Source organism: Penicillium verhagenii, assembly GCF_028828195.1.
Source record: "Penicillium verhagenii strain IBT 33310 chromosome Unknown utg000006l_segment0_segment0, whole genome shotgun sequence".
Classification (NCBI taxonomy): Eukaryota; Fungi; Ascomycota; class Eurotiomycetes; order Eurotiales; family Aspergillaceae; genus Penicillium; species Penicillium verhagenii.
Window position 1 is genome coordinate 2,245,569 of NW_026643170.1, and position 16,940 is coordinate 2,262,508.

General features: G+C 47.6%; 7 protein-coding genes across 7 annotated transcripts; 5 read left to right on the top strand and 2 right to left on the bottom strand.

The window, feature by feature from the left end:
• Positions 1-252: 252 nt before the first annotated feature.
• Positions 253-2,013, top strand: N7466_006240 (M20 family dipeptidase; the record flags this gene model as incomplete). Its single annotated transcript, XM_057165637.1, has 5 exons — positions 253-284; positions 348-379; positions 504-571; positions 640-1,757; positions 1,830-2,013. The coding sequence occupies 5 exons, from the start codon at positions 253-255 to the stop codon at positions 2,011-2,013; spliced, it is 1,434 nt and encodes a 477-aa protein (XP_057021236.1).
• A 495-nt stretch (positions 2,014-2,508) lies between these two features.
• On the top strand, positions 2,509-6,612 carry N7466_006241 (DNA repair protein SMC6; the record flags this gene model as incomplete). Its single annotated transcript, XM_057165638.1, has 12 exons — positions 2,509-2,607; positions 2,669-3,589; positions 3,650-3,877; positions 3,949-4,508; positions 4,576-4,669; positions 4,724-4,989; positions 5,054-5,713; positions 5,770-5,872; positions 5,926-6,084; positions 6,141-6,283; positions 6,339-6,387; positions 6,463-6,612. 12 exons carry the CDS (start codon positions 2,509-2,511, stop codon positions 6,610-6,612), a joined length of 3,432 nt encoding a protein of 1,143 aa, XP_057021237.1.
• A 743-nt stretch (positions 6,613-7,355) lies between these two features.
• On the top strand, positions 7,356-9,006 carry dhh1 (DExD/H-box ATP-dependent RNA helicase DHH1; the record flags this gene model as incomplete). Its single annotated transcript, XM_057165639.1, has 3 exons — positions 7,356-7,399; positions 7,469-7,541; positions 7,597-9,006. The coding sequence occupies 3 exons, from the start codon at positions 7,356-7,358 to the stop codon at positions 9,004-9,006; spliced, it is 1,527 nt and encodes a 508-aa protein (XP_057021238.1).
• Positions 9,007-10,217: 1,211 nt separating this feature from the next.
• On the top strand, positions 10,218-11,538 carry N7466_006243 (putative mitochondrial tricarboxylate transporter (Ctp); the record flags this gene model as incomplete). Its single annotated transcript, XM_057165640.1, has 8 exons — positions 10,218-10,250; positions 10,315-10,369; positions 10,422-10,442; positions 10,498-10,629; positions 10,687-10,834; positions 10,907-11,164; positions 11,219-11,404; positions 11,481-11,538. The coding sequence occupies 8 exons, from the start codon at positions 10,218-10,220 to the stop codon at positions 11,536-11,538; spliced, it is 891 nt and encodes a 296-aa protein (XP_057021239.1).
• A 140-nt stretch (positions 11,539-11,678) lies between these two features.
• N7466_006244 (putative mitochondrial translation release factor (RF-1)) lies at positions 11,679-13,041 on the bottom strand (the record flags this gene model as incomplete). The annotated part of the gene is made up of 3 exons (XM_057165641.1): positions 11,679-12,683; positions 12,746-12,912; positions 12,969-13,041. 3 exons carry the CDS (start codon positions 13,039-13,041, stop codon positions 11,679-11,681), a joined length of 1,245 nt encoding a protein of 414 aa, XP_057021240.1.
• A 368-nt stretch (positions 13,042-13,409) lies between these two features.
• N7466_006245 (DnaJ and TPR domain protein) lies at positions 13,410-15,048 on the top strand (the record flags this gene model as incomplete). Its single annotated transcript, XM_057165642.1, has 2 exons — positions 13,410-14,378; positions 14,473-15,048. The coding sequence occupies 2 exons, from the start codon at positions 13,410-13,412 to the stop codon at positions 15,046-15,048; spliced, it is 1,545 nt and encodes a 514-aa protein (XP_057021241.1).
• A 388-nt stretch (positions 15,049-15,436) lies between these two features.
• On the bottom strand, positions 15,437-16,261 carry N7466_006246 (protein-L-isoaspartate O-methyltransferase; the record flags this gene model as incomplete). Its single annotated transcript, XM_057165643.1, has 2 exons — positions 15,437-16,048; positions 16,160-16,261. 2 exons carry the CDS (start codon positions 16,259-16,261, stop codon positions 15,437-15,439), a joined length of 714 nt encoding a protein of 237 aa, XP_057021242.1.
• Positions 16,262-16,940: the final 679 nt, after the last annotated feature.

Sequence of the window (16,940 nt, forward strand, 5' to 3'; positions counted from 1 at the left end):
ACCAAATAATAATAATTAATCACCACAACTGTGATAGGCGGCTATAGCCGGCACAAGCCAAAATCCCCAGTGGTGGTGCTGCAAGGCTAATTACGTGATAAAGAGACAACGGCTTTCTTCTCTGCAATGCCCCTCTTTCCCCTCCATCGAATCCCATCTCTCGTCAAACCTGGGCAATTTCTCTCCCGGTTTTCCCATTCTACTCCCCTCACCTCTCGTCGCTTTTTTTACGGGTACATCAGTGACTCCAAAATGGCACCCCAGCTGGAGCCCTTCTTCAAGCAGTATGTTAAAGGTTTTTGCTCAGAGAAAAAGAACCGCCAAAAAATTTAACATGTACGTTCTAGGGTCGACAATTCGGCAGAGAGCTTCATTGATCGTGCGTAATCGGATCATCGAAGCTTTGTGACTCTGATTGGGAGAGGGGATTTTTTCCCCCTTCTCTACCTTTGGTCACAGCTTTTCAGATGTCCAAGAATGATATGGCTAACGATCCTGTACAGGTCTGCGCAAGGCTGTTGCAATCCCCTCGGTCTCTGCTCAAGATGAAAACCGAAAGGATGTTTTCCGCGTGAGTTGATCATGTCATTCCCCTCACTTGGTACTCAGAACATGAACTGATGGGACTGGTATCAAAAGATGGCTCAGTTTTTGGCTACCGAGCTAGAGGCTTTAGGTGCCGAAGTGCACCAACGGCCGCTGGGCAAGCAGCCTGGCAAGGAACACCTCGATCTTCCCCCCGTCGTCATTGCGCGGTATGGCAATGACAAGAACAAGCGCACCATTCTAGTCTACGGCCACTACGATGTGCAACCGGCTCTCAAGGAGGATGGCTGGGCCACCGAGCCTTTTGAGTTGACCATCGATGATCAGGATCGCATGTACGGCCGTGGTTCCACAGACGACAAGGGTCCTGTGCTCGGTTGGCTCAACGTGATTGATGCTCACCGGAAGGCCGGCATGGAGCTACCCGTCAACCTGCTCTGCTGCTTTGAGGGTATGGAGGAGTATGGCTCCGAAGGTTTGGATGATTTTATTCAAGCGGAAGCCAAGCAGTACTTCAAGGACACCGATGCAGTCTGCATCTCTGATAACTACTGGCTGGGCACTGAGAAGCCCTGTCTGACATATGGCCTGCGCGGATGCAACTACTACTCTATCAGCATCTCGGGCCCTGCCCAAGATCTCCACAGTGGTGTGTTTGGCGGCTCTGCTCACGAACCCATGACCGACCTGGTGAACGTTCTGTCGAAGCTGGTAGATTCTCAAGGCAACATTCTCATTCCCGGACTTATGGATCTGGTGGCTCCCGTTACTGAGGAGGAGATGTCTCTGTACGGTGACATCAGCTACACTATGGACAACCTCCACGAATCGCTGGGAAGTGAGACTGGCATTCATCCGACCAAGGAGCGGACCCTGATGGCCCGCTGGAGGTTCCCCTCCCTGTCTATCCATGGTGTTGAGGGTGCTTATTCTGCTCCGGGAGCAAAGACCGTCATCCCTGCCAAGGTGATTGGCAAGTTCTCCATCCGAACTGTGCCGAACATGGAGAGTGCGGACGTCAATAAGCTGGTCTTTGACCACATTAAATCGGAATTTGCCAAGCTCAACAGCAAGAACAAGCTGGATGTGTGGCTGCAGCATGACGGCAAGTGGTGGGTTGCCAGCCCGAAGCACTGGAACTTCAGCGCCGCCAGCAAGGCTGTGGAACAAGTCTTTGGTGTTGCCCCAGACATGACTCGTGAAGGTGGAAGGTGAGTCGATTATAATTCTTGAATATGTTCATTGTGTATAACATTGAAGCTAACTTTAATCCCACACGACAGCATTCCGGTGACCTTGACCTTTGAGCAAGCCACTGGAAAGAATGTGCTACTTCTGCCTATGGGAAGCTCCACTGACGCTGCCCATTCGGTCAACGAGAAGCTGGATCGTCGTAACTATATCGAAGGAACCAAGCTTCTGGGTGCTTATCTGCACTACGTGGCTGAGGAGCCTGCCTTGGCTTAAATGGGTTTGATGCCGATTGTAGAAAGATCAATGGAAATCACAAATGATTTACACGCCGCAGATATCTCTAAACAGGAGCGGTTATAAGACCTCTTTTGCTCATATTTAATTTCATTTCTCAAATGGCTAGATATTTCTTGCACAGATGTTAGTATGTTTGAGTATGTATACGTGGTACTTGGTAGTACATAAATAAAGCATGACTATGTATGAATACTAAGTAATAACTAGTACTATGTACGTATAGTAGTTAACTAGTTACTAGATAGTTAAAAGGGCAATTTACTACCCCCGCTGACTCAGCCGGGTGACGCGAAAGAGCGCGACGCGGGTTTCTAATTTGGGTGATTCTTTGATTCTTTGATGACCCCAACTGAAAGCCATCGCCAGATAAACTGCAGTTTCTAGTTTCTACACCATGCACTGATTTACTCTTTCTTCCGCTCTTCTCTGTCTTTCTCTTCCTCCTCTAAAACCACACACTCGTTTACCATCATGTCATCCGTTAAACGTGGCCAGGAATCCTTGCAGTCCGATGAAGATCAAAGTGATAATGGATCAGAAAGCGCAGGATCGGTCGACCCTCACCAACCGGTCAGCTCTGACTGTTGGCTTTGAAAATTATGAATAATAGGTAGACTGACAAAGAGGATAGAGAAAACGACCCCGCACATCGAACTCACCATCAGAGCAAGATGATGAGCCCAGTGATCGAGATTTGAGCGCCCACCCCTCACTTCTAGCTGAGGATGAAATGTTGGATGATGATGAACTGGAACATCGTCAGACCCAAAGAATCCAAGAGAAATATGCCCATGCTCTCAATGAAATAAACATACCGTCAGATCACGGAATCCTCGAACGTGTGGATTGTTTCAATTTCATGTGCCATGAACACTTTTCGGTAGAATTGGGACCCCTTATCAATTTTGTCACTGGCAAGAATGGAAGCGGCAAAAGTGCGATTCTCACAGCATTAACACTCTGCTTGGGTGGTAAAGCGTCTGCAACCAACCGTGGACAAAGTCTAAAGAACTTCATCAAAGAGGGCAAAGATAATTCCAATATCATCGTGCGAATCAAGAACCAAGGAGATGGTGCATATCGGCCAGAGGTTTTTGGGGAATCAATCATTGTTGAGCGTCATTTCCACAGAAATGGATCCAGTGGATTCAAAATCAAAGCTGGAAATGGTCACATCATTTCAACTAAAAAGGCCGAGTTGGATTCGATTACTGATTACTTTTCTCTTCAAATTGACAATCCCATGAATGTGTTATCCCAAGACGCCGCTCGCCAGTTCCTGAGTACATCTAGCCCATCAGAGAAATACAAATTTTTCGTCAAAGGTGTGCAACTGGAGCAACTCGACCAGGATTATCGGTTGATCGAGGAATCTGTCGATCAGATGGAAGAGAAAATGCGAAGTACAAAGCAGGATATCTCAATCTTAGAAAACCGAAAGATTGCTGCAAAGAAAAAGTTGGAAATTTCCGATCAGCACGATTCTCTGCGAGAGCGCATCAGAAATTTAAGCTATCAAATGGCCTGGGCTCAGGTTGAGGAACAAGAACAAGTGAGTTTGCTGTCATTTTTGTCATTGCCTTTCGCTTTTGCCTTTGCTTACACGTAGCAGCTTCTGGAGTCTCTAGTCAGAGAACTCGCAAAAGCAGATGAGCAGATCGCCAGGGCAGACGGCGCGCTCGGGGATTTTGATCCCAGATTTGAAGCCATCGATAACGAGATTGAAACGGCCGCGGAACATGCCCTGGAGGCTGCGAGAGTACTCGAGGGAGCACGAGAAGAAAAGATTACAATCGACAAAAGATTCGAGGAAGAAAGATCAAAACGAACGGAAGCTCAGGTATGCAAACTGCCAGGCCTCTCTCCGGAGCATTATTATATGAGGATGGCAGCCCTCCTAACTTCTAGTAGACCGAACTGCGCGATATTAAAGGACATCTTCAAGCAGCGGAGAATAGCGTCGCGAAAGCACAGCAGAACGTTGAGGCCGAAATCCAACGCCTAGCTGAAGTGAGCAATGGAGGTTATGCCCGCAGGCAGGAGGAGCGCCAGCAGGCAGCGGATCGTGCAACTGTCGCTCGCCAAGAATATGATGCCCACTGTGGAGGTCAACGCGCCTTGCAGGAGGCAAGTCAGGAGGCTGATAGGAAGGTGGAAGTGGCCAAGGAAGCCTATGAAGCCAAAAAAAAAGATTACAAGGAAGCAGAGGGACGTCTGGGCAATCTCCGCAGAGAGAATGGCCCTAGGCAAAATGGATTTCATGAAAAAATGCCGACTCTCAAACGAGCCATACTGAAAGAAAAATCATGGGGCATGACGCCCATTGGCCCCGTCGGCGATCACATCACTTTACTTCAGGCCAAGTGGTCATCCATCCTTGAGACTTCCTTTGGTAATACTCTTAGCAGTTTCATCGTCACCTCGAAGCGTGATCAGAATACACTTTCGAACATCATGCGTCGAGAGGGTTGGTGAGTCTCAATAATCGTTTCTACTCGCCATGTTTCGCTGGGTCTATTTTAACAAACTTCAACATAGCGTGTGCCCAATTCTGATTGGAGGTGGCGGTGATCTTGATACATCTACAACTGAACCTGACAGTAAATACGACACGGCTTTGAGAGTACTGGAGGTAGGGAGTAGCTCTGATTATATTCCGTCACGTTGTACTAAATTCTCTGCTCAGATTGACCACCCGACGGTCCGGCGACAGCTGATTATCAATCATGCTGTAGAACAAATGCTACTCATTGAAAACCTTGAAGAGGCTTCTGCGACTCTTTTCGACCGCGAAAGGCCAAGGAATGTGAGACGATGCTACTGTATTGATGAAAGGGATAGACGTAGAGGGCATCACCTCTCATACAATCGCTCCGGTGATCCTAGTCAGGCTCCTGTTGCGAAATATTCCGGTAACCCACGGATGAAATCCGACGCGGCGCAGCAAATCAGGTACGGATCTATTGCTCTAACCTATCAGACGCCCATTTCACTAAATATGTATTTGATTTACCAGGGTCCAGGAAGAAGTTGTCCTGGATCTCAAGCGTCAGCTAGAGGCTTTGGACAAAGAACTTCAGGCTGCTCTCGCCCATGTCAAGATCTGCACCCAGGCGCTTGCTCAACATGCAAAAACAAAACATGATCTGAACTTGACTATGCAGAGAATGGAAGATTATTCCGAGGCTCGCCGGGATGAGCTCGATAAAGAAAAGGCCGGAGAAGATGGGCGTATAGATGCCCTCCAGACTCTTCTACAGGAGGCAGAAGCAGATAAGTCACTTCAAGAAGGGTCTTTAAAAGACGGCGAGGCAAACTATGAGAGTATTATGCAACGACTCAGGGATATCATGAAAGAGAAGGCGGCCCAGGGTCGGAAAATTGATGTTCTAGATGAAAACGTCCGTGTTGCAGACAGTGAGCGGTCTGTCGTGAGAAACAAAAGAGAAGAGCTTTCCAGTGAGAAAGATGCTGCCATTGCAGAAATTGCGAGGCAGAGAGCAGAGAGAGCCAATTGTCAGAAGAAACAAGTGGAGGTTGAGGCGCGAGTACTGAACTATACTCAGGAAGCCTCCAATGTCTCCGTGAGGGTTCCGATCGACGAAGGCGAAACCGCCGACAGCCTTGATCTCAAGCTCGACAGGCTGCAGAGTGACATGAGGCGATACACCCAACAGTACGCGCTTCCTATCTGTCCTTTTTTTTTTTTAGTTACTAATATTTTCTTATTAGGCTGGGCGCGTCACGGGATGAAATTGCCGCAGAAGCTGGAAAGACAGAAGCGGTTTATCAACAAGCTAAGAAGCAGATTGACGAGCATGAAGCTATCGCCCAAGTACAGACTGGCATCCTGTGGATCTTTGGAACTCTTAGCTGACTGGTTTATAGCAATTGAAGAAGACCCTTCACGATCGGAAAAAGAGATGGGGGATGTTCCGATCCTTGATTTGCTCTCGGGCAAAGGCACAATTCACTTATCTACTGAGTGAGAGAAGTTTCCGAGGCCGGCTAAATGTCGACCATGTCAACAAAGTGTTGGATCTTGAAGTACGTTGCGAATGGTGATAAAAAAGGGTGTCCTGCTAGCTAATTCTATGGTCTAGGTGGAACCAGATATTACTAAAGGTGATAGTACGGGTCGCGGGGCCAAAACCCTCTCTGGGGGTGAGAAATCTTTCTCGCAGGTCTGTCTGTTGCTCGCCCTCTGGGAAGCCATGGGGTCCCCTATCCGCTGTCTGGATGAATTGTTTGTCACCCTATCTGGATTTATGCTGGATTCAATTACTTACCTAGTGACATAGTGACGTGTACATGGACCACATCAACCGTAAAATGTCCATCGATATGCTTGTATGTTCTATCTTTTTCTTTTCCTTTCTTGTTCCTGGAAACCGTGCTGAGCCGTGTACTAACCTTCCGATCAAGTTGATGGCTGCTCGACGTTCCATTGGGCGACAGTTCATCTTGATTACACCTGGAAGCAAAAACGATATTACGATCGCCGACGATGTCCGAGTTAAAGAGCTTGCTGAACCAGAACGTGGACAGACCACCCTTCCCTTCCAAGGAAGGTGATCAAATATGACGCTAATTTGCTATTCATGGAATCATTTGTACCCTCAATACCCCAAATATTATCTGAATTGTTTTCTTCTCATTTCTTCTGATATCTTTTTCTTTTCATTCGGCCTTCTTTGACCTTCTGCCATCTTGTAAAATAATCCAGTTCTTACTATTTTACTTAGTATGTAGCATAGTTGAACCACAGGGTCACGTGGCTCGGCGGGACTAGGCCGTTTGTCTTTCCCACTCAACTTCGACTTCTTCCGTCTCCAATCCCTTTCACTTGCCGCACTCTCCCATCCCTCCATAATCAGTCCTCGCTCATCTTTGGCCCAAAAATCTCACCATTTGATCCCATACTTCGTCATTACTCATTGGGCATCCGATTTGACTTTTCTTCAACTCAAAATACCCCTCTGATCAATCGCGGGACCCTAAACCCCCACACACCCTAACTTATCTCAACATCTTTCTCAGTCGGGCTACCTAGAAAGTTCTTGAACAAGGAAATTGAATCCTTATCGATTTTGAGAGCTTACGTTTCGCCGATCAAATACTACACTTCTACCCACCGATAACGTGAAGCGACAATATTTCACCCACGCCAATACCCCAACCTGCTGGCGCGTCACGAAAAAAAAAACACCCAAACTATCTTTCGCTCGATCACCATCCATTTACCCACCATTTGATCTCTTGACGGGTCGATTCCTTATTTTCTAACTTATCGTCCCTCTTGATACCCATCTCTCACCATGGCTGACGGCCGTCCCTCCCAAATGCACAATACCCACCTGAGGTAAAACGAATAACCCTTACGAATTTGTTTTCTATTTCTTTTGTCGTGCAACTCTAACTCTGTTGGTAGTGACGGGAACTCAGAACCAAAGCTACAAGATTCATTGAAACTTCCCCCGAAAGATTCTCGACCACAAACCGAGGTTCGTTTAGCCTCGCACCCTTCAGGATCGAGAGCAATGCTAACTTTCCAGCCAGGATGTCACTGCCACCAAGGGCCTCGAATTTGAGGACTTTTACATTAAGCGTGAACTCATGATGGGCATCTTTGAAGCCGGTTTCGAAAAACCTTCTCCCATTCAAGAAGAGACCATTCCGGTTGCTCTCACTGGCCGAGACATTCTAGCCCGAGCAAAGAACGGCACCGGTAAAACAGCCGCCTTTGTTATTCCCACACTTGAACGCATCAACCCTAAGAGCACCAAGACCCAAGCCTTGATTTTAGTCCCCACACGAGAGCTGGCGCTCCAAACTTCGCAAGTCTGTAAGACCTTGGGTAAACACCTGGGCATTAATGTTATGGTCACCACCGGTGGAACCGGCCTGATGGATGATATTATTCGACTCAATGACGCTGTTCACATTCTGGTTGGTACTCCCGGCAGAGTGTTGGACCTGGCTAGCAAAGGCGTGGCGGATTTGTCCGAATGTCCAACTTTCGTGATGGATGAGGCCGACAAGCTTCTCTCACCTGAATTTACGCCAGTCATTGAGCAGCTGATGTCCTTCCATCCCAAGGATCGTCAGGTCATGCTTTTCAGTGCCACCTTCCCACTCATCGTCAAGGCGTTCAAGGACAAGCATATGCGCAATCCTTACGAGATCAACCTCATGGACGAGCTTACCCTCCGCGGCATTACGCAGTATTATGCCTTCGTTGAAGAGAAGCAAAAGGTGCACTGTCTGAATACTCTGTTCTCAAAACTTCAGATTAATCAGTCAATCATTTTTTGCAACTCGACTAATCGCGTGGAGCTCCTGGCAAAGAAGATCACCGAGCTGGGCTACTCCTGCTTTTACTCGCATGCTCGCATGCTTCAACAGCATCGCAATCGCGTTTTTCATGATTTCCGCAATGGCGTGTGTCGTAATCTGGTGTGCTCGGATCTTCTGACCCGTGGTATTGATATTCAAGCGGTCAACGTTGTTATCAACTTTGATTTCCCGAAGAATGCGGAAACTTACTTGCACCGTATCGGTCGTTCTGGTCGCTTTGGCCACCTGGGTCTCGCGATCAATCTTATCAACTGGGAGGACCGCTTCAACCTTTACAAGATTGAGCAAGAACTAGGCACCGAGATCAAAGCTATCCCTCAAAACATTGACAAGAAACTTTATGTCTATGACTCACCCGAGAACATCCCTCGACCCATTTCGGGTCCCCCTCAGCCCCAAATTGCTGATTCGCATCCCGGCAATGGGGATCGCCAACCTCGTCGTCAGAACCATCATGGTCACCACCCAAATGGTGGGCAGTATTATAACCGCGGTCGGGGTTCCTATCGTGGCGGTGGTCGCGGACAGGGTCCACGCCGTGGCCCTGGTGATGCCAGCCGAGTAGCTCCTCCTGGACAATCCGGAGCTAATCCTCAAGCTCCCGGTTCCTAAGACGATGTCACTCTGCAAACTTGGGTCGCTCTCGTGGCATACTCTTTTTTTTCACCTTCCTCATGCTCATGAGTTGACCCTATGCAATGATCGTGGTGCTTTTATTCTGCTCTCCTTTTTTGTCTCGATCCCAGTTCTTCTGCTTCCATGTTTTCTGGTCTCCGACGGATTTCCGCCATCGAAGCCATTTCTACCTCCCGTCGCCATTGCGGACCCCCTAAGTTGTGTTTATTGGTCACGAAGACACCGTACTGGTGTGACATCTGTATCATAATTTCCCCCATTCGGTTCTTATGTTTCTACCTCATTCCATTGCCACGGTGCTGGAATGGTGGGTTGAGTCATGAGAGTGATGCATCTCCAGTCCCAGTGATGCCCCTTACCCCTCGCTTTCTGTGGTGATATTGTACATACGCTCGACCGCCATGGTTTTCATTTCGATTGGTTTTGCACGATCGGCGTTCTCCATGATCTATCTTTTGTTCAATTTTGGCGTTCTGGAGTGGATGGAGGTTTGGTTGATACGGCTTTTACCGGTCTGGTTCCCTTTTTACTACCCTCTCTGGTCTATCTTGCCTGTCCAAGAGCCACGCTTTACTCTATCACACGACACAGCAACACAACTTCAGGTCTCTCTGAATACGCCATCCCACCATCTCTCTTCTCTCCTTTCCCCTCTTCCTTGCTCTCCTCCAACCTTGTCTTTCCTCTCAGAGATCTGTGTCTTTTCCTTTTGCCCTTCTCTCCGTCCCTCTCTCCCTCCCTCTCTCCCTCCCTCTCCCCATCCCTCTAGACACATTGACTTCGAAAACTACGGTTTTCATCCCTGACTTCATTTCTGATCCACATAGCATATGGACTTGGTGGTCCGTCCCCTTGAACTTCACGGCAAAAAAAAACACCATGCTATCGAACAGAAAAGAAAAGAAAAAAAAAACCCCTGAAAACCAACCAAAAAACCATTTTGGAGGAGAATTGGATGCCGGATACTAAATGAGCATCTAGTTAATGATAAAGAATCCCTCTGAAATTTTCTTTCTAATGTGTACTAGTAGTTGTAAACTTGTACGTATTATCATCTACTAACTACTGGCATCTAACATGAGTAGATATGATGACATAGTAAATTGCATACAGTGGGGCTGCGGGAGACCGTACGGAGATCTACGAATCCCGAGGTTCAACCTTCAATTCACTTCACCGATATCGCAATGGCTACAGCGAGCAAGGATCCAAAGGCCAAGGTCTGCCCTTACCCTGCCTTTTGTTTTTCTTGGACACCTTTGATTCTAATGTTCTATTCTCTAGCCTAGTGTCCTGCGCTCCATTCTTGCCGGCTCCTCGGCTGGAGCAGTGGAGATTGGTATGGGATTCCGTCGGCCTGTGTCAAAAAAACTAGAGCTAACCTTCAGCAGCAATCACATATCCAGCTGAGTGTATGATTATGGCACTTTGCCATTTTCCAGAATCGTTTAACTAATTGACATATAGTCGCAAAGACTCGCACGCAGCTCAATCGCCGACTCCCCGACGGCCAGAAGTTGCCATGGCCTCCGTTCGGCTCGCAGTGGTACGCGGGGTGCACTACTCTCATTATTGGCAATTCTTTGAAGGCTGGAATCCGTACGTCCAAGCATTCTTCGACCATATTTCCCGTCTGACATTTGCGGTAACCGGCAGGATTTGTTGCATTCGACGCCATCAAAGCGGCCCTTCAGGATGAGAATGGCAAGATTTCGGGACCAAGAACAGTTGTGGCTGGGTTTGGTGCGGGCTTCACCGAATCTCTTCTGGCGGTCACTCCGTTCGAGAGCATCAAGACCCAGTTGTGAGTACTTCCTTCTCACTTTCTGCACGGACCTACACATAGAAGCCATGACTGATTTAGGTGATCTTTCAGGATTGATGACCGAAAAGCAGCAAAGCCACGCATGCATGGCTTTCTCCATGGAAGTCGTATCATTTGGCAAGAAAGGGGCATTCGGGGCTTTTTCCAAGGCTTTGTACCCACTACGGCGCGGCAGGCAGCTAACTCGGCTACACGCTTCACGGCCTATACTACCTTGAAGCAATTCGCAGAGGGTTATGTGGCTCCTGGAGAAAAGTTAGGAACCTTGAGTACCTTTGCCATTGGAGGAATCGCTGGTATCATCACAGTGTACGTGCCAAATCTCTGCTTCTTCTTTCTCCTTTTATTAACAGACCATGCTAGTTATGTGACTCAACCCCTTGACACCGTCAAGACAAGAATGCAATCCATTGAGGCTAGTAAGCATTACAAGAACAGCTTCGTTTGTGCTGCCAGCATCTTCAAAAATGAAGGCTTCCTCACTCTCTGGTCTGGTGCTGTGCCTCGACTGGCTCGACTGATTCTGAGCGGTGGCATTGTGTTTACCATGTATGTCTCTATCTATGTCTCCATGTGTCTACAGGTCATTCTTGGTTTGAATGTGTCACTAATCCGATTTAAACAGGTATGAAAAGTCCATAGAAATGATGGATCTCGTCGATCCTGAGCGAAAGTACATTTAACGGTTAGATTAGTTGGGGTGGATTATTCCCTTGTTTCATTGATATAAATAAAACCCATGATGTATTACACATTTTACATTGGGACATTTGCTATATTATTTACATATATGTATGCTGTTGTACAACCCATATAGAGCTCTTTACTTGTTCGCCTTGGTTTTGGCCAAATCCTCCGCCACCATTGCCTCAACCTCACGTTCTGCCATCCAAGTACGCACGTTCTCCATAACCGTTTCCAAGCCATCGCCCCCGTCCAGGATTGAATCAAGGTTGTGGATTGTGGTACCACAACGATGATCCGTACAACGGCTCTGACCGAAATTGTACGTGCGGATCTTATCACCACGGCCCATGCGAGCCACTCCACCCAAAACGCCTCGTCGGAGCTCAACCAGCTCCTGCTCTCGAGCCTCTTGGCGGGCTTCGGCGATCTTGGCCCGCAGAACCTGCCAGGCTTTTCTGCGGTTAGCCTGTTGAGACCGCTCATCCTGCATGGAAACCACGGTACCCGTGGGGAAATGGGTCAGCCGGATCGCAGATTCGGTCTTGTTCACATGCTGTCCACCAGCACCGGAGGCTCGCATTTTCTCTATGCGCACTTCCTGCGGATCAATGTAGTAATCGCTCGTTGGATCTTCAAAGTTCAAAGCATTGTCCATGCCACTTCCAGATTCTGGAAAGCTTGGCAAGACCATGACACTGACAGCACTGGTATGGGTACGGCCTTTGGTCTCTGTGGCCGGCACTCTTTGCACGCGATGAACCCCGGATTCCGTTCGCAGAATATCATATGCGCCTTCTGCTTCAATTTCAATTACGGCTTCACTTAGTCGATCCTCCGATGGGCCATCCTCCACGTCCTGCTTCAATATCGTAGGTCGGAGCCCTCGACGGGAACAGAATGAAAGATACATGCGTAGCATCTCATACGCAAAAAGACCCGCTTCATCGCCTCCCGCGCCGGGCCGAATCTCGATCAGGCAAGGAAGTGCTGCAAATGGGTGCCGGGGAATCAGCGACTTCTTTAATCGATCCAATATGGCCGGCATAGCATCATTGGTTGTATCCAAATCCTCCGTTGCGAGGGAGCGCAATTCCTCGTCTGTTTGCTGATCCTCCAGGAGAGATTTTAATTCGAGAATGGACTATTGATCTCCCAGTTCACGGTTAATTGGTAATGGCAATGGTGGAAGAATGGACCACCTACATCCTTGGCATTATCCCATTCCTTCAAGGCAGAAGTAACCGGTGCCAGCTCTCCAGCCCGCTTTGCAACTTTGGCATCAAATGACTCTGCCAGTCTATCGGTAAGATTCGCATACTCGGTGGCCAACAATCGGGCTCTAGTTAATAACACTTGAGATAGACCGGAGTCTTAAGTTTGGTTAGCGTTCGGGGCCAGAGAAGGCGAAGGGGTGTTTTTAACGTACCAGAATGCACTGTTCGTCTTAAGATGTGATTTAGACCAATTCTTGGCCGTATAAATCGAACGCATTGTAGCATTCTTGAAAAGAGAAGAAGAGAAAGAAAAAGAGAAAGATTGTGGTTTCGTGAGCGTTTCTGCTTTCCGAAAGTTGCTCTGGTTTCCGATAAGCGATAAGGGATACGATAAAGATCACGATAAGGGATGAGTGATTGTAAGTGGATGTAATTTATGTAAATTACATGTAAAGGCCACGCCGTCCACGTCCCCACCCCCAAGGCTCATGAATCTCATTCTCATTTCTACAACGTTCGCATATACTAGCCCTTGAAACTCTTCCCTCCATTTTGCTTTTATCGATTGATCATGTCCACTCTTTCTCCGTAAATTCGAAAACTTTTGACTCCCTCCAGAAAACCAAAAAACCCCCCCAAAGAGGAAAACAATCATGCGCATTTCGTTTGAAACACTCACGGCTGTCCTAGCTTGTCTATCGACTGGCTATGCCATACAGATTCCCCCGGACACGCCGCTCTCCGAACTTATCACCTCTGCCAAAACACACCTCGCCAGCGGCTCACCTCGTGAGGCCTTGGTATACTTCGATGAAGCCATCTTGCGCGATCCGACCAACTATATTACAATCTTTCAGCGAGGTGCGGCATACCTGTCTATTGGCAAGAATCCTCAGGCGTCTGAAGACTTCAATCGCGTGTTGGAACTAAAACCCGATTTTGAGAGTGCATTGCTGCAGCGATCCCGCCTTCGGGCACGAAGCGCGCACTGGAAAGAGGCTCTTCAGGATCTTGAGCGCGCGGGAAAGCGCTCGTCGTCTGATTACAAGGAGCTTGAAGAAGCACGCGATGCTGCAGGATTGGCCGTTATCGCTGAGCAGAAGGGTGACTGGGAGGCTTGTATTACACAGGCTGGGGTGGCGATTCTCAAGGCTAATACAGACTTGATTCTTCGACAGACCAGAGCACACTGTCGTTTTGAGAGAGGCGAAGTGGAGGAAGGTGTCAGCGATCTCGCGCATGTTTTACAAATCTCCCCTTCATTGGTGGAGCCTCATTTACAGATTTCGGCAATGCTATTCTACGCACTTGGTGACAGCGAACGGGGTTTAACTCAAATTCGCAGGTGTCTTCATACCGACCCTGACTCGAAACCCTGCAATCGCCTTTATCGACGAGAGAAGCAGTTGTCGAAACTTCTCGGAAAGCTCCATGCCGCACTGGAAGCGCATAAGTGGAGCAACGCAGTTAAGCTCCTGGTCAGCAGTGGCGAGGATAGTGGTCTGATCGAGGACGTCAAAGCGGACGTCGCGGAGGCAAGGGAGGCCGGTCATATTCATCAAGCCGCCTCAGATAAACTCTATACTTTCCTGATTGAGAAAACCTGTGAGGCTTATCGTTCGGTTCGTATATACATCTCCATTCCCATCCCATCCTCCCTCCCTCCCCCCTCTCTCTATTGTCGGTAAAGCCGGAGACTGATTCCAATCTTTTCAGATGAATATGGCTAAAAAGGCTGGACCTTATTGCGCCGAATCTCTACAGTTGGTCCCATTTTCGCTTCATGGTCTTTTATACCAAGCACAATCGGAACTCGATGAGGATCAATTCGAAGATGCAGTGCGCACTCTCAATACTGCCAAGGAGCATCACCCTCACGCTCAAGAGATTCAGTCGCTTCTGCAAAAGGCACATGCGCTTTTGAAACGCTCCAAGCAGAAAGATTATTATAAGGTGTTGGGTGTGAGTCGGGATGCAGACGAGCGAACGATCAAACGGGCTTACCGCCAATTGACCAAGATCAACCATCCGGATAAGGCTGCCACGCAGGGCGTGTCCAAGGAGGTAGCAGAGAAGAAAATGGCATCCATCAACGAAGCCTATGAAGTTCTTTCTGATTCCGAACTTCGGGTTCGATATGATAACGGAGACGATCCAAATGATCCCGAGTCTCAGCGAGGAAACCCTTTCCAACAAGGCAATCCCTTTGGTCAGGGTGGTGGTGGTCAACAGTTCTTCTTTCAACAGGGTGGACCACAATTCAAGTTCTCTGGTGGCTTCCCCTTCCGTTGATTCTTCATTTGGTTATTGTTCCTCAATTATATCACCATTATCGCACACCGCGGTGTTTCTAGGAGTATTTCTGATGTCGGAAGCTTTTCTAAGCTTTTCTAAGCTTTTCTTTTTCTTTTTTTGATGGGGGAGCATAAATGATTTTGATTCAAATAATAAGCAAAGTGGACAAATCTGGCTTTCCAGGACTAGGAATCAATCTTTGATATTTGTAATCTCGTCAAATGGTCATAAAGTGCTCTTTGCGCCAGGTAACCGCCCAGTTTTCCACATATTCGATGTTACGACCTATTAGACTTGGTGTCCAGAGCCCATGAAACGTTCGTTTCAAACCAGTTGGCCTTGGATCCGCAAAGGCGATTGATCGATCAAGGGCGTCCTATGATAGCTATGAACGGGGTGCGTTGGTCAAAGGTACGTAGCTGACCTGAAAGACTTTTTCCTTGTGGACCGATCCATCGGCTCGTTTGTCGACGACCCAAATGTACTGTCCTCCGCTGATACCAGGCTTTCCATTGTTCTCCGACTCGACGGGGATGAAGAGTCTACCTGGGGCTCGCAGTTGCTCAACTAGAACCGGGTGAAGTTCCTCTGCTGCTGCACCGACGTGAATGGCGTCATATGGGGCATCGGCTTTCCATCCCAGGCGTCCATCCCCCGTGATAAATTTGACCTTTCCCGAGTCCTGGAGTTCTCTGCCCTGTTCGGATTTGTTCATGTTGGAGCGAGCCAGCTCCACTAGCTCGGGAATATGGTCAATACCAATCACTTGGCCCTGCTCCGAGACGCCAGGTGGTCCAGTCACTAGGTTGGCCAAGACATGGGTGAGATAACCCGAACCAGATCCAATATCCAGGACATGGGCTCCAGGTTGGAGGTGATCAATGAGATATTCACATGCGTGACCATGCATATGCGGAGCGGATATTGTTGCCCCATGTCCGATGGGCTGAGGTGAGTCTGAGTAAGGCCGTGACGGAGAGTATTGAGCCCGGTCAACCTACCGAGGATTGATGAGATATATTTTCTTCTTCTTTTCTTCTTCTTTTCTTCTTCTTCTCTATCTGTTGGGTCTCATGTGGGGAGGAGTGGGGAGCTACAGCTGACTTACACCAATCATGGCTTCTTTGACCCGTTCATTTTTGATTAAATCAACCTTGAACAGGTTCTCAATCAACTCGGTGTTGGTGGACCCAGAACAATACCATGCCATTATCAATACCCTTGATTGTCTGAGAGGTTTAGATTTTCTGGTTAATCGATTCAACATGTAGGGAAGTGAGGAAGCAAAGTGGTTTAGAATAAGAAGGGAATCGTGACGCCATGCTCTCCTCATCTCTCTCCACGTGATTATATTACTTATTCAACATATTATGTTGCTATAGAATATTCAACTGTTATACATTGAGAAATGTACATATTTACTGGTATGTTTTATATGGCTAATAGTATATATATATATACTTACTGTATGTCTGGTAGTCTGCATATCCATAATGAGGAGAGAGGGACATATATACGTACTAGTACTATACAAATATGTATATATATATCTAAGAATATATTACAAAAAAAAAATTAAAAAATTAAAAAATAAAAAAACACATAGAAAAACAGTAAAGGTCATAATATTCAAACAGCATTTGAAAGCTTTGAAATAAAAAGTTGAGCTTCATACATGGATTATGATCATGTGGTGTGTATTATATGCAAACTAGTTAAACCAATTGATCCGAACGCGCCAAAAACGGCCCAATTCAAATGTTTGAACTTGCGGGGCGAACTCCACCACTTGACTTTCTTCTCCCCCCACAAAAGATAAACCAACCCCATTCAATGTTTTAAACAATCTCATCTTCTCCTGCTTAGCCATGTTCCTATAGCTACCTCGA